At 47.2% G+C, this 12,033-nt stretch overlaps 1 protein-coding gene across 1 annotated transcript in view; it reads left to right on the plus strand.

Moving 5' to 3' along the window:
• The window catches only part of PROM1 (prominin 1), an 84,747-nt gene that overhangs the window by 69,291 nt on the left and 3,423 nt on the right, over positions 1-12,033 (plus strand). The window contains exons 16-20 of the mRNA XM_028159602.2: positions 182-253; positions 1,699-1,791; positions 4,967-5,020; positions 6,687-6,767; positions 7,168-7,236. Coding sequence (XP_028015403.2) covers positions 182-253; positions 1,699-1,791; positions 4,967-5,020; positions 6,687-6,767; positions 7,168-7,236 — 369 coding nt within the window. The remainder of the gene's footprint in view (positions 1-181; positions 254-1,698; positions 1,792-4,966; positions 5,021-6,686; positions 6,768-7,167; positions 7,237-12,033) is intronic.

Below are 12,033 nucleotides of genomic sequence, written 5' to 3' on the forward strand. Positions count from 1 at the left end.
GTACTTCAGTTCTCCATATGGTCGCATAGTATGGTTGCATGTGTCTAAAGACGAATGCAGATGCCATGCATGAGTGTCTGCCCGACTTTATGGACCATGTTCCGTCTGTTGCCTGTTAGATATTATTAAGATTTAAAAATCCCATAGTCATGACACAGTTCTTTCTAATCTCTCTTTTCAGACAAGTAAACCGGTAACCAAAGTGAAGCTCTTAAAATATGCAAGTGATTTAAAAGCACAAGCCGACAAGTTGGTGAGTCCTGAAGGCCCGGTTAAATTCTGAAATCCCTGTTGATGTCCAATGCCAACATGGTGTTAGGGGAGTTACTGAAGGGGTTTCTCACACCACAAGAAACCTCTTCTTCTTCTTTTTTTCTTTTTAAAAATGTATTTTAATTTATTTCAGAGAGGAAGGGAAAGGAAGGAAAGAGAGAAACATCAACGATGAGAAACTCAGAATCATTGATTGGCTGCTTCCTGTATGTCCCACACTGGGGATCAAGCCCGAAACCTGGGCATGTGCCCTGACTGGGAATCAAACCGTGACTTCCTGGTTCATAGGTCAACTCTCAACACTGAGCATCACTGGCCCAGCAGATAATCCCTTCCTGACAAGCAGTTCTCCAAGTTCCCATCAGCAGCCACAGCCATGTGGCCTGAAAGTCTGTGAGCGTGGGAAGGCTGCCAGGGTGGCCTCAGGGTACACACAGTCTTCCTGAACCCTGTGCTTGGAGCTGGTGCCCATAACGGCTTTATCACTGGCTCTGTTCTTTCCTCAGCAACCCCTCTTCTGCCAAACCCATGTACATATGTGTTCCATGCAGCGCAGGGGATAGTAACTGAGGATACGGGAGGAGATTTTGTGTGATCCTCCATATGACTAATAAGACATGGCTGAGGGGCCCAGCCGGCGTGGTTCAGGGGTTGAGTTTTGACCTATGAACCAGGAGGTCATGGTTCAATCCCTGGTCGGGGCACATGCTGGTATTGCGGGCTCATTCCCCAGTGTGGAGTGTGCAAGAGGCAGCCAATCAATGATTCTCTCTCATTGATGTTTCTATCTTTTTCCCCCTCTCCCTTCCTCTCTGAAGTCAATAAAAATACATTAAAAAAAAAAAAGAAGTGGCTGAGGGAAGGCAAAGACCCTATCTGAGCCTCCTTCATCAGCATCCTCTACATTGGCTTCTCTGCTGGCTGACGACAAAATGGTCCCTTTCGAGAAGCAGCAGAGCATGGTGGGGGAGAGGGGCGCGCACCTGGGGTCTGGAGGAAGACAAGGATGAAATCCTGACTCAGCCACTTCCTGACTGTGGGACCTTGGGCAAGACATTTCCCCGTCTGTGCCCTAATCTCCTCACCTGTCAGAGGGGGCAGGAGGACTGTTACCCCTTCACACAGTAAACCCTACTGCAGTGTGAGTTCAAGAATATGGGCTCAGTCAAGCCTTGGTTTTCTCATTGCAAAACGGGGACATGGGTACTATCAAGTGACTTATAGCTCTGTTTCGGGAGGTGGGAGAGCGGGAATACAGCCCAGGGTGCCCAGGATGGCTAATGAATGTGGGTTAAAGCTCACAGCTCACAAAGCCCTCCCGGCAGCCCCCAGGCCCACAGATATCACGGCACATGGGCTGGGCATTCAAGTGCTCCACCATCTGGAAAAACGTGGTTGATCTGTGTTTATTTCTTCTCTCTGTAGCCCCCTGGAGACTTAAGAGACTCCCTGGAATGGAATGTAAATGAGATGAAAGACATTCACTTTACCAGGGTCCTGCCTTTGGAACCGGAACTGGTAATAGCTCTGGCATCTCCCTGCAAACTGACCACGGCCCATTTCACTGGACAGCTTTCCTGTGGCCCAAGGGTCAAATTTGATTGGCCTCAGGCCAAGAAGCTGAGCTATTTGGAGAAGCACATTAGCTCACTTGACCTCAACTTCAGAAGCTACTAGAACTAGTTTTTATCATCTCTCTCTCTCTTTTTTTCTTCTAACTTTTTAATTCATTAACGTATCCCAAAAGTCCTCTTATTGAATTTTCTTAATATTTGTGCTGTGCTCTCCACAATTTTTTCTACCATACTTGTTTATGCCCAGCACAAATTTGTTCACATTTATATATATATTAGTGGCCCGGTGCACGAAATTTGTTTACGGAAAGGGGGTTCCCTCAGCCCAGCTTTCACCCTCTCCAATCGAGGACCGCAGTCGGACATCCCTCTAGCAACCTGGGACCGCTGGCTCCTAACCGCTCACCTGCCTGCCTTCCTGATAGCCCCTAACTGCCTCTGCCTGCCTGCCTGATTGCCCCTAACCCCTCTGCCTGTCTACCTGATCGCCCCTAACTGCCTCTGCCTCCTGCCTGATTGCCCCTAACCTCCCTCCCCTGCTGGTCTGGTTGCCCCCAACTGCCCTCGCCTGCAGGCCTGATCTTGCCTCCAACAGCCCTCCTCTGCCAGCCAATTTGGTTCTGATTGGTCAGTTTCCATGCCAGTCAGCATCAAAAGCTCCGCCTCTTAGGCAGCCATTGGTTCCTCACACTTCCCCTAGATTTGGTTCTGATTGTTCAGTTTCTATGCCAGTCATCATCTCTGGGCCTATCAACAGGGCCTGATCAGAAGGCAGGGCTGATCAGCAGCCCCAGTGGAGGCCTGGAGAGAAATGGAGGCACGGCTGCTGACCAGACTGGGAGAGAAAGAGAGAGGCAAGTCCTCATCAAAAGCTGCCACAAAGGCAACAAACTAGTCCCTGCTTCTTTCTTCAGGCCTCTCTCTGGCCCTGATTCACAGCCCCCTCAGAAGTCAGTTTTGGGGCACCACGCTTGCAGCACTGACTGCAGGACTAACTTCTGGTTGGTCATGCCTCGATCATTACCAGATATTACAACCCAGGATTTTTATGTATTAGGACTAGAGGCCTGGTGCATGAAATTCGTGCACGGAGGGGGAGTGTCCCTCAGCCCAGCCTCTACCTTCTCCAATCTGGGATCCCTCTCACAATCCAGGACTGCTGGCTCCCAACTGCTCGCCTGCCTGCCTTCCTGATTGCCCTTAACCGCTTCTGCCTGCCAGCCTGATCACCCCCTAACCACTCCCCTGCTAGCCTGATTGATGCCTAACTGCTCCCCTGCCAGCCGGTTTGCCCCTAACTTCCCTCCTCTGCCGGCCTGGTCACCCCTAACTGCCCTCCCCTGCAGGGTTGATCACTTCCAACTGCCCTCCCTTGCTGGCCATCTTGTGGTGGCCATCTTGTGTTCACATGGGGGCATGATCTTTGACCACATGGGGCAGCCATATTGTGTATTGGAATGATGGTCAATCTGCATATTACTCTTTTATTAGATAGGATAGAGGCCTGGTGCATGGGTGGGGGCCAGCTGGTTTGCCCTGAAGGGTGTCCCGGATCAGGATGGGGGTTCCCTTGGGGCATGGGGCGGCCTGAGCAAGGGGCCTGTGGTGGTTTGCAGGCCAGCCACGCCCCCTGGCGACCCAAGCAGAGGCCCTGGTATCTGGAATTTATTTACCTTCTACAATTGAAACTTTGTAGCCTGGAGCAGAGTCAAGCTTCCTGCTCGCTCCATGGCCGGCAGCCATTTCTGTTGGGGTTAATTCACCTTCTATAATTGAAACTTTGTAGTCTGGAGTGGAGGCCTAGGCCAGCCAGGGCAGGTGGAAAGCTTGGCTTCCTCCATTGCCGGGGGCAACCCTGGCCTGCTCTCTCCAGCTCCGTGGATGCCATCATTTCTGTTTGGATTTGTTTACCTTCTATAATTGAAACTTTGTAGCTAGAGTGGAGGCGTAGGCCTGCAAGGGCAGGCGGAAAGCTTGGCTTCCTCCATTGCCTGGGAAACCTTGCTCTCTGTGGCAGTAGCCATCTTGGTTGGGTTTATTTGCATATCTGCTCATGATTGGCTGGTGGGTGTGGCTTGTGGGCGTGGTTTGTGGTGTAGCAAAGTTAGGGTCAATTTGCATATTACTCTTCTATTAGGTAGGATATATACAGCACTGACTGCAGGACTGACTTCCGGTTGGTCATGCCTCGGTCATTACTGGATGTTACAACCCAGGATTTTTATATATTAGGATATATATAATTGATTTCAAAGAGGAAGGGAGAGGGAGAGTGAGAGATAGAAACATCAATGATGAGGAGAATCATTGATTGGCTGCCTCCTGCATGCCCCACACTGTGGACTGAGCACAGCACCTAGGCATGTGCCCTGACCAGGAATCGAACCATGACCTCCTGGTTCATAGGTCGATGCTCAACCACTGAGCCACACTGGCTGGGCCAGATTTGTTCACATTAAAAGCTGTGTTTTGCATGTCCCTTAAATGCCTTCTTTCAAGCAGACTCAGGGCTCCATGGTCTTTTCAGAGCTGGAACAACCTGTCTACAAATAGGCAAGTTATTCTGTACTCATGACCCACAGTTTAAACCAGAGGTTAGCTAACTCTGGCCCTGGAAACCACAGTCTGTGGGACAAAGCTGGCCCGCTGCCTGCTGCCTGCTTTTACAAATAAAGTTTTACTGGGACTCAGCTGTGCTCACTCATTCACAGATGATCTATGGCTGCTCTTGGCTGCAAGAGCAGAGTAGAGTGGTTGGGAGAGGGCATGGGCCGCAAAGCCTCAACTCTTTACTGTCTGGTCTGAAACTGATAACATTTGCCAGTCCCTGCTTTAAACCATACACATTAAGCCACTCTTGTTGGGCAGCTTTACTTTAAGTAATGGCCTTGTATGCGATGTGCTGCCCTTTGCGGCTCTAGAATACGCATCCTGATTTTCCAGTTTCCCAACAGTAGAGGTGTATGCGGTGTACACGATTACTGGAGATTGGTGTTTTTACACCCATTTCAGAGTAAAGTTGGATTTGATGGCCAAGTTGTGGGGAGGAGAGGACACAAGGTGTGTGATCTTGCTGCTTTGTGTCATAAGCTGGAAACTGTTGCCTCTTTATTTACCAGAGAGAACTACACGATAGCATTCAGAAGCTTCAACAAAAAGCCAGTGGATTGAAGGTAAGGATGTGTTTTCTTTTTCAGTCACGGGTCTTATTATAAAGCACATACAGACTTTTAGAGATGTTGGTTTTGCAGGTACTTTACATTTTTAAAAAGTCTCAACGGTTCACTCATTTTAAATGCCAAACTGGGTTTTCCTACCATAATTTTTTCAGTAAGTACTTCTATCAGTACAGATCTCATCTGGGCACGTGGTTAGGCCCATGGGAAAGCTGCTCTTTGATGTGTAGGATGCAGACTTAGAAGATGCACCAGTCACTTTCACCAAGATAATGCTGCCTAACAAACAGCCCCCAGGTCTCAGTGCCTTCTGACCACAGACTTTCACTGTTGGGTGGACTGTAGGCTTCTCCATATATTGCCCTCCCTAGAAACCAGCCTGGAGGAGCAGTTTCTGTCTGCGTCACCTCATGTCCTCCGAGTGCAGAACAGGAATTTAGAGGATGAATGGGAACACAGGTTGCCCTTTAAGCCATTTCTTAGAACCTGCACACAGCCACTTCCTCTACGTCCATTGGCCAAGGCATGCCCCACGAACAAGGCCGTCATCACCAGGCAGCTGTGCCTGGGAAGGTGTCAGTCATCATTACAGCTAATACAGTTTACCACAGGGGCTCTCTGAGTTGGAAACATTCCCACAACGGAAACTGAGCTCCCGGGCTATGTTGAATTCAGCTATAGCCACAATGTCAATGGGCAGCTCAGGAATATTTCTCATTGAATGCAATGGGCTGCCCTGAAGGTTTTGAAGGTCAACCCCAACCACAGAAAACTCCATGTCCTTCCCTGGGCTTTCCTCAGAGTTCTGTACATTCACCTTCATCATAGGAATTCTTGCCATATTTGACTGGGTCTCACCTGCCCGGCCCACTGCTCCAGTAAACCATGAGCTCCTTAGATGGCTCTTGGGCTTCTCCCTGGGCATCACTGAGCCTGCCTCTTGGTTGATGTACCAAGGTCTGACTTAGTTCCTCTGAAGACTATAAGGTTTGCTCTGCTCTGGACCGTCCCTGTACCTTCAGTCACGGTTGCCATTTCCTAAGTGTATGTCCCATGCCAAGGGAATCTGAGACAGACTGGTGGCTTCGTGCAGGTCCTGTGCCACCCCAACACACCTCAGAATTGAGGGTGACAACATGCAGCTATGCACTGCCCTTCAAGAGGGGAGAGTGGGGGCAGAGATCATCCCTTGACTCACTGGCTAGGCTGTGTGCCCTGAGGTCTCTGGGCACCCTAATTTGCAACAAGCTTCCCTGCGGGTGGGCAGTGATCTTGTTCTTATTTGTGTGACAGTGGAAAGCATGTGGACTTTGGAGTGAAAGTTCAAATTCCAGGTCTTAGGCTTCCCGGCTTGTTGACTGGGTAGAGTCAGCCCCCTTGCCTGTGAAGGAGGCATAGCAATACCTTCCTTTCAGCCTTGTGAGTATTCAGTGATGTGATTCAGATCAAGGGCCTAGCCCAGTATCTGGCTCAAAGGAAATGCTTGCTACATAGCTGTGTCCTTCCCCCTGCCCTCGGAGCGTTGAGCTGGTTCTATGGTCCCCTTGCCTTACAAGCTATGGTGGTGTGGGATTGAATTAATAGCACTTACATCGATACTCAAACTGTCTGATGAAACCCTCTTATCAGTTTATACCATGTCGGTTGTTGCTGTGTTTTCCAGGTGAAAGTGACCAATATTGTTGACTCTTTGGATTCTAATCAGAAATTCATCACCTACAATCTTCCAGCTATTATTATTCGAGTAAGACTTTTTAAAAAATAGTTTTTCTTTTTTTTTTCTTCCTTTTTTTTTTTTTTTGTGTTAATCCTCACCCAAGGATATTTTTCCATTGATTTTTTTAGAGAGAGTAGAAGGAATGGGGAGACACACAGAGAGAGAAACATTGATGTGAGAGAGACACATCGATTTGTTGCCTCCTGCAAACACACCAACCAGGACCAGGGATCGAGCCTGTAACCCAGGTACATGCCCTTGACTGGCCGAGGACTGACACTCTAATCACTGAGCCACACTGGCTGGGGCCAAAGAAAATGTAAAAAAAAAAAAAAAAATCAGTATGCCAATAAGTAGATATGTGACCACAACTACCTGGCTCAGTAGTTCATCCTAACAGCTTTCCTCCCTTTTGATTTCTTTCCAGGAAAGTGAGGAGTACGCAGATATAATCGTTGCATATTTTGAACATTATCTGAGCTGGGCCAAGATGTCTGTAAGTAGTTTCTCTTTTATGAACATAAGGAGGTCATGTGTTAGAACAGTCATTTTCTAGGTTAAAATCAGAAGGAAAAAAAAAATCAAATTCAAATAATTTGGTGGGAGATAAAGAAAAAGACCTTGAATGCGGGGACCACAACTGGGGGCTCCATGAGACTCAGTACAAGTGCCATCCACACTGGGTGGCTCCTCAGGCCTCCCACCAGGTTGGAGAATATCCCCCTCCTTGATTCTCCCGGCTTCCTGGGCTCACCTTCCTCACAGGGATTCTTGCCACACTTGACTGTGTCTCCCCAAGTGAACCATGAGCTCCCTAAGTTCATTTGGAGTCCATTTGGAGCTTGGTTTGTACACAACCATGGGCAGCACTGAGTCTATGACATTGTTGGGTAGTCAGCCAGGTGTGGTTTAAACAGCAGATATTTATCGTATCACAATTCTGGAGACCAGAAGTCCAAGATCAAGGTTTTGGTTAGCCTCTCTTCTTGGATTGTAGATAACAGTCTTCTTTTTGTGTCTTTACTTGTTCTTTCCTGTGTGAGTGTCTGTCCATATTTCTTCTTCTTTTGTAAGGGCACCCATCATGTTGGATTAAGGTCCACCCTAATGATCTCATTTGAACTGACTTGTCTCTTCAAAGACCATATCTCCAAATACAGTTTTGAGGTACTGGGGTTGGGAGTTCAACATGTGAGCTTTTGGGGAGTGCAATTCAGTCCATAATGGTTGTATCTCCATGAATATATCGGAAAAGTTGAAGAGCAAAGTTTCCAGGGGTTTTAAGGTAGCACATTGCTCCCAGCACCCAACTTTTGTGGAATATGGTGTCTTGGAAAATGCCTTTTGTCATCTTGAGTTCTGAGTTGGCTCCCCTCGAGGATTATCCCATTGAGGGGAAGGTGATGCTTGCAGCTGACTAACTTGGGTGGGTGCTGCCAGCCAAATGGGCTTGAAGAAGTTTAGTGACTCAGGAAAATTTGGGCTAACCCTGAGCAGCCCTGGGCTTCTCAAATCCTATCCCTGGCCCTTCACTATGTGAGCCCAAACTGCCTGGCCATCTTCTTCTTTTCTGCCCCACCCCATATTCCAGCCACACTCAGCTGCTTGATTCCCTGAAACTTCCACATTTCTTTTGGTAAAATATATTTTGATTGATATCAGAGAAGAAGAGAGAGGGAGAGATAGAAACATCAATGATGAGGGAGAATCATTGATCAACTGCCTTCTGCATGCCCTCCACTGGAGATTGAGCCTTGACTGGGAATTGAACCATGACCTATCTTTGATAGGTTGATTGATACTCAACAACTAAGCCATGCTGGCCAGGCAAACTTTCACATTTCTCCATGCAATTCCTTCTGCATATCATATCCCCCTTGCCAATCCCTGCCTCTAGTCCCCACTGTCCTTCAGCTGGTGGGTCATGCACCTAGTCCTTTAAGAGCCAGCTTCTTGATGTGTGTGCTGACAACTCCTCCCACGCCCCAGGTATGAGGGCCTCAGGATCTTCTCAGTGCCAGCATCCGAGTGAGTAGTGGTGGAGGAAATGCATTGTTATCACCACCATCGCCACTGCACATGTCCTCCACTAGACCAAGGGACCACATTTGGGTCACATTCATACCTGGGATACAAAGCAAACACTCTGGAACCAAAGCGAGTCTAGACAGGAATGGCTGTGTTATACACAAGCCACACTGTGGGAATATTAAGTGGCCATTTGTACAAAATGACCAGAGCCACACCATATGACTTAGAGAGAAAAGTAAGATGCAGAAAAACATACAGAATCTGAGCCCCTACCCCGCTTTCTGTAAAACTAACAGAAGCCTATACAGAGAGTGTGTAACATCGTTTGAACTTGGAGAGACATAAGGTTATTAACATGAGTTGCCTTGTAAGGTCTATAGGTGAGCCAACCAATGATGGAAGAGAAATAAGACACACTCTATTGTCCATACTCCAAAGTTATTGTTTTTTTAAATAAATCTTTATTGTTCAGATTATTATAGGTGTTACTCTTTCCCCCCCCATACTTCCCCTCCACCTGATTCCCCACCCCACCCATGCCCTCACCCCCCGCCATTGTCTTTATCCATAGGTGTAAGACCTTTGTCCAATCTCTTCTCACACCCTTCAGACCCCCTTCCCCCTGAGAATTGTCATTCCACTCCCTTTCTATATCTCTGATTCCATTATATTCACCAGTCCATTCTGTTCTTCAGACTTTTTATTCACTTGCTTTTTAGATTCACTCGTTGGTAGGTATGTATTTGATGTCTTTTTGTTCATAATTTTTATCTTTACCTTTTTCTTCTTCTTCTTCTTCTTAAAAAATACCCTTCAGCATTTCATGTAATCCTGGTTTGGTGGTGAAGAACTCCTTTAGCTTTTTCTTATCTGTGAAGCTCTTTATCTGACATTCAATTCTGAATGATAGCTTTGCTGGGTAGAGTAATCTTGGTTGTAGGTTCTTGCTGTTCATCACTTTGAATATTTCTTGCCACTCCCGTCTGGCCTGCATAGTTTCTGTTGAGAAATCAGCTGACAGTCATATGGGTACTCCCTTGTAGGTAACTAACTATTTTTCTCTTGCTGCTTTCAAGATTCTCTCTTTGTCTTTTGCCCTTGGCATTTTGATTATGATGTGTCTTGGTGTGGTCCTCTTTGGATTCCTCTTGTTTGGGGTTCTGTGCGCTTCCTGAACCTGTAAGTCTATTTCTTTCACCAGGTGGGGAAAGTTTTCTGTCATTATTTCTTCTAATAGGTTTTCAATATTCTGCTCTCTCTCTTCTTCTGGCACCCCAAAAATTCAGATATTGGTACACTTAAAGTTGTCCCAGAGGCTCCTTACATTATCTTCATATTTTTGGATCTTTTTTACTTTTTGGTTGGGTGGTTTTTTTTTTTCCTCGTATTTTTTGATTTCTCTGGTTGGGTGCTTTTTGTTTCCTCATATTTCAGATCTTTGGTTTGATTCTTGGGGTACGTTGATCTACAGTTGAGTTTCTGTATATTCTTTATTTCAGACAATGTATGCTTAATTTCTGACTGGTCCTTTTCCATTTTTTTGACATTCTCATTGAGGTCCTTGAAGTCCTCATCAAGTTTCTCCACAGTTTTTAGAAGATTCTTGAGTAACCTTATAAATGTGGTTTTGAACTCTATATCGTCCCGTAGTTTACTTTCCTCCATTTCTTTCATTCATGACATGTTTCTGTGCCTCCGCATTTTGGCTGCTTCCCTGTGTTGATGGAGCAGCTTTGTGTTGTAGGTGACCTATAGGGCCAGTAGCTCAGCCTCCCCAATCACCTGAGGTAGACGGTCTTGCTGCACCCCTTTATGAGCTGAGTGCAAAGTCTTGGTGTAGTTAAGCCTTGATTGCTGTTGGTACACTGGGAGGAATTGTCCTCCAGGCCAATTGGCTGTGGGGACCTGCTGTGTTTATAACTGCTGCGCTGGAGACACACTTCTGGTGCAGGACTTGTTTCAGTGGGGCTTTGGTGCTCTCTGAGTCCGCCTCCTGAATGTGTCACTTATGGATGTGAGGAGTTGAAGTCTGTGTCTCACACTGACCTCTAGGTTCACTGGCTTCTGGATCTCCAATGAGGTGCAGGTCAGCTACTGTCTGAGGCCACTCTGCAGGAGCTACAAGAGAATTCCAGTCCTCTCCTCCCTGCTTGGGATTTGGAGATTTTGGAGCTGTCTGAACTGGTTGCTAGGTTAAGTGGCAATCCATTCATATGCAAAAGCCGCTGCTTGGAGCTTGGGTGAGTTTGTAGGTTGTCTGGGGCGGGGTCTCAGGGCGTCACTAGGCTAAGGCGTGGCAAACAGCAATGGCTGGGAGCCAGCCTTCCTGCGTCTCCGAGTGCGACCCCGCGTCTCATGCCCCAGTGCAGCCAACAATTATTTCTCCGCACAGCTCTGCAAACAAGCCACCCTCACTTTCCGACCTGATGGCAGACAGTCCAGAGATAGAGAAGCATTGAGGATGCTTCTCCCCATAAGAGTTTGGGTCCCGCGCATTTCCCCTTCAGGTTGAAGGAAGCAACGCCCGCTGCCAGCTGGGATCCGCCACCAGCCTGTATGGTGCGTGTGCCCGAGTACCTCAGCTTTTCAGCGTTTGTGTCCTGAACGCTCCTCTCTCTTTCCGTCTAGTTGTGGGGCTTCCATTCAGCCAGCCCTCCCGTGGCTCTGGGTGATAGAGGTTTTGTCTTTTAGTTGTAGTTATTGAAATTGTTGTGCACAGCCACTGTTTAGGTGTTTACCTACGCCACCATCTTGGGTTCCCTCTCCAAAGTTTTTTGAGTGAATGAATGAATGTAGCACTTTTAAGTCAATGGGATTGGAGCAACTGTCTGGGATTCACCGAACTTATTTACTTTCACCTCATTAATGAGTACATTGTTTTCTGTTTTCTAGAACAGGGTCAGCAGGTACTGCTGTTTTTGTAAATAAAACTTTATTGGCACACAGCCACACCCATGTCTGGATATCATCTGTGGTTGCCTTTGCCATAGCAGAGTCGGGCAGTCTCACCTGCAAATCTAAATTATTTACTCTCTGGCCCTTTATAGGAAAAGTTTGCTGGCCCCGGTTCTAAAATGTGCACTTATTACTTAACCAGCTTTCCATTTTTCTTCCCCCATCCTTTGTCAGATCCCAAAGGGGTAAGGTAAGAATTCAGACTGAGACACTTTTCTGGATAGGTGTACTTTTTTATTCTCTCAGGGGTCTGGTGGGATGGGTCCTGTTCTTCCAAATGACAAGTGAGGAAACTGGAAACCGAGAA

Source organism: Eptesicus fuscus, chromosome 2, assembly GCF_027574615.1.
Source record: "Eptesicus fuscus isolate TK198812 chromosome 2, DD_ASM_mEF_20220401, whole genome shotgun sequence".
Classification (NCBI taxonomy): Eukaryota; Metazoa; Chordata; class Mammalia; order Chiroptera; family Vespertilionidae; genus Eptesicus; species Eptesicus fuscus.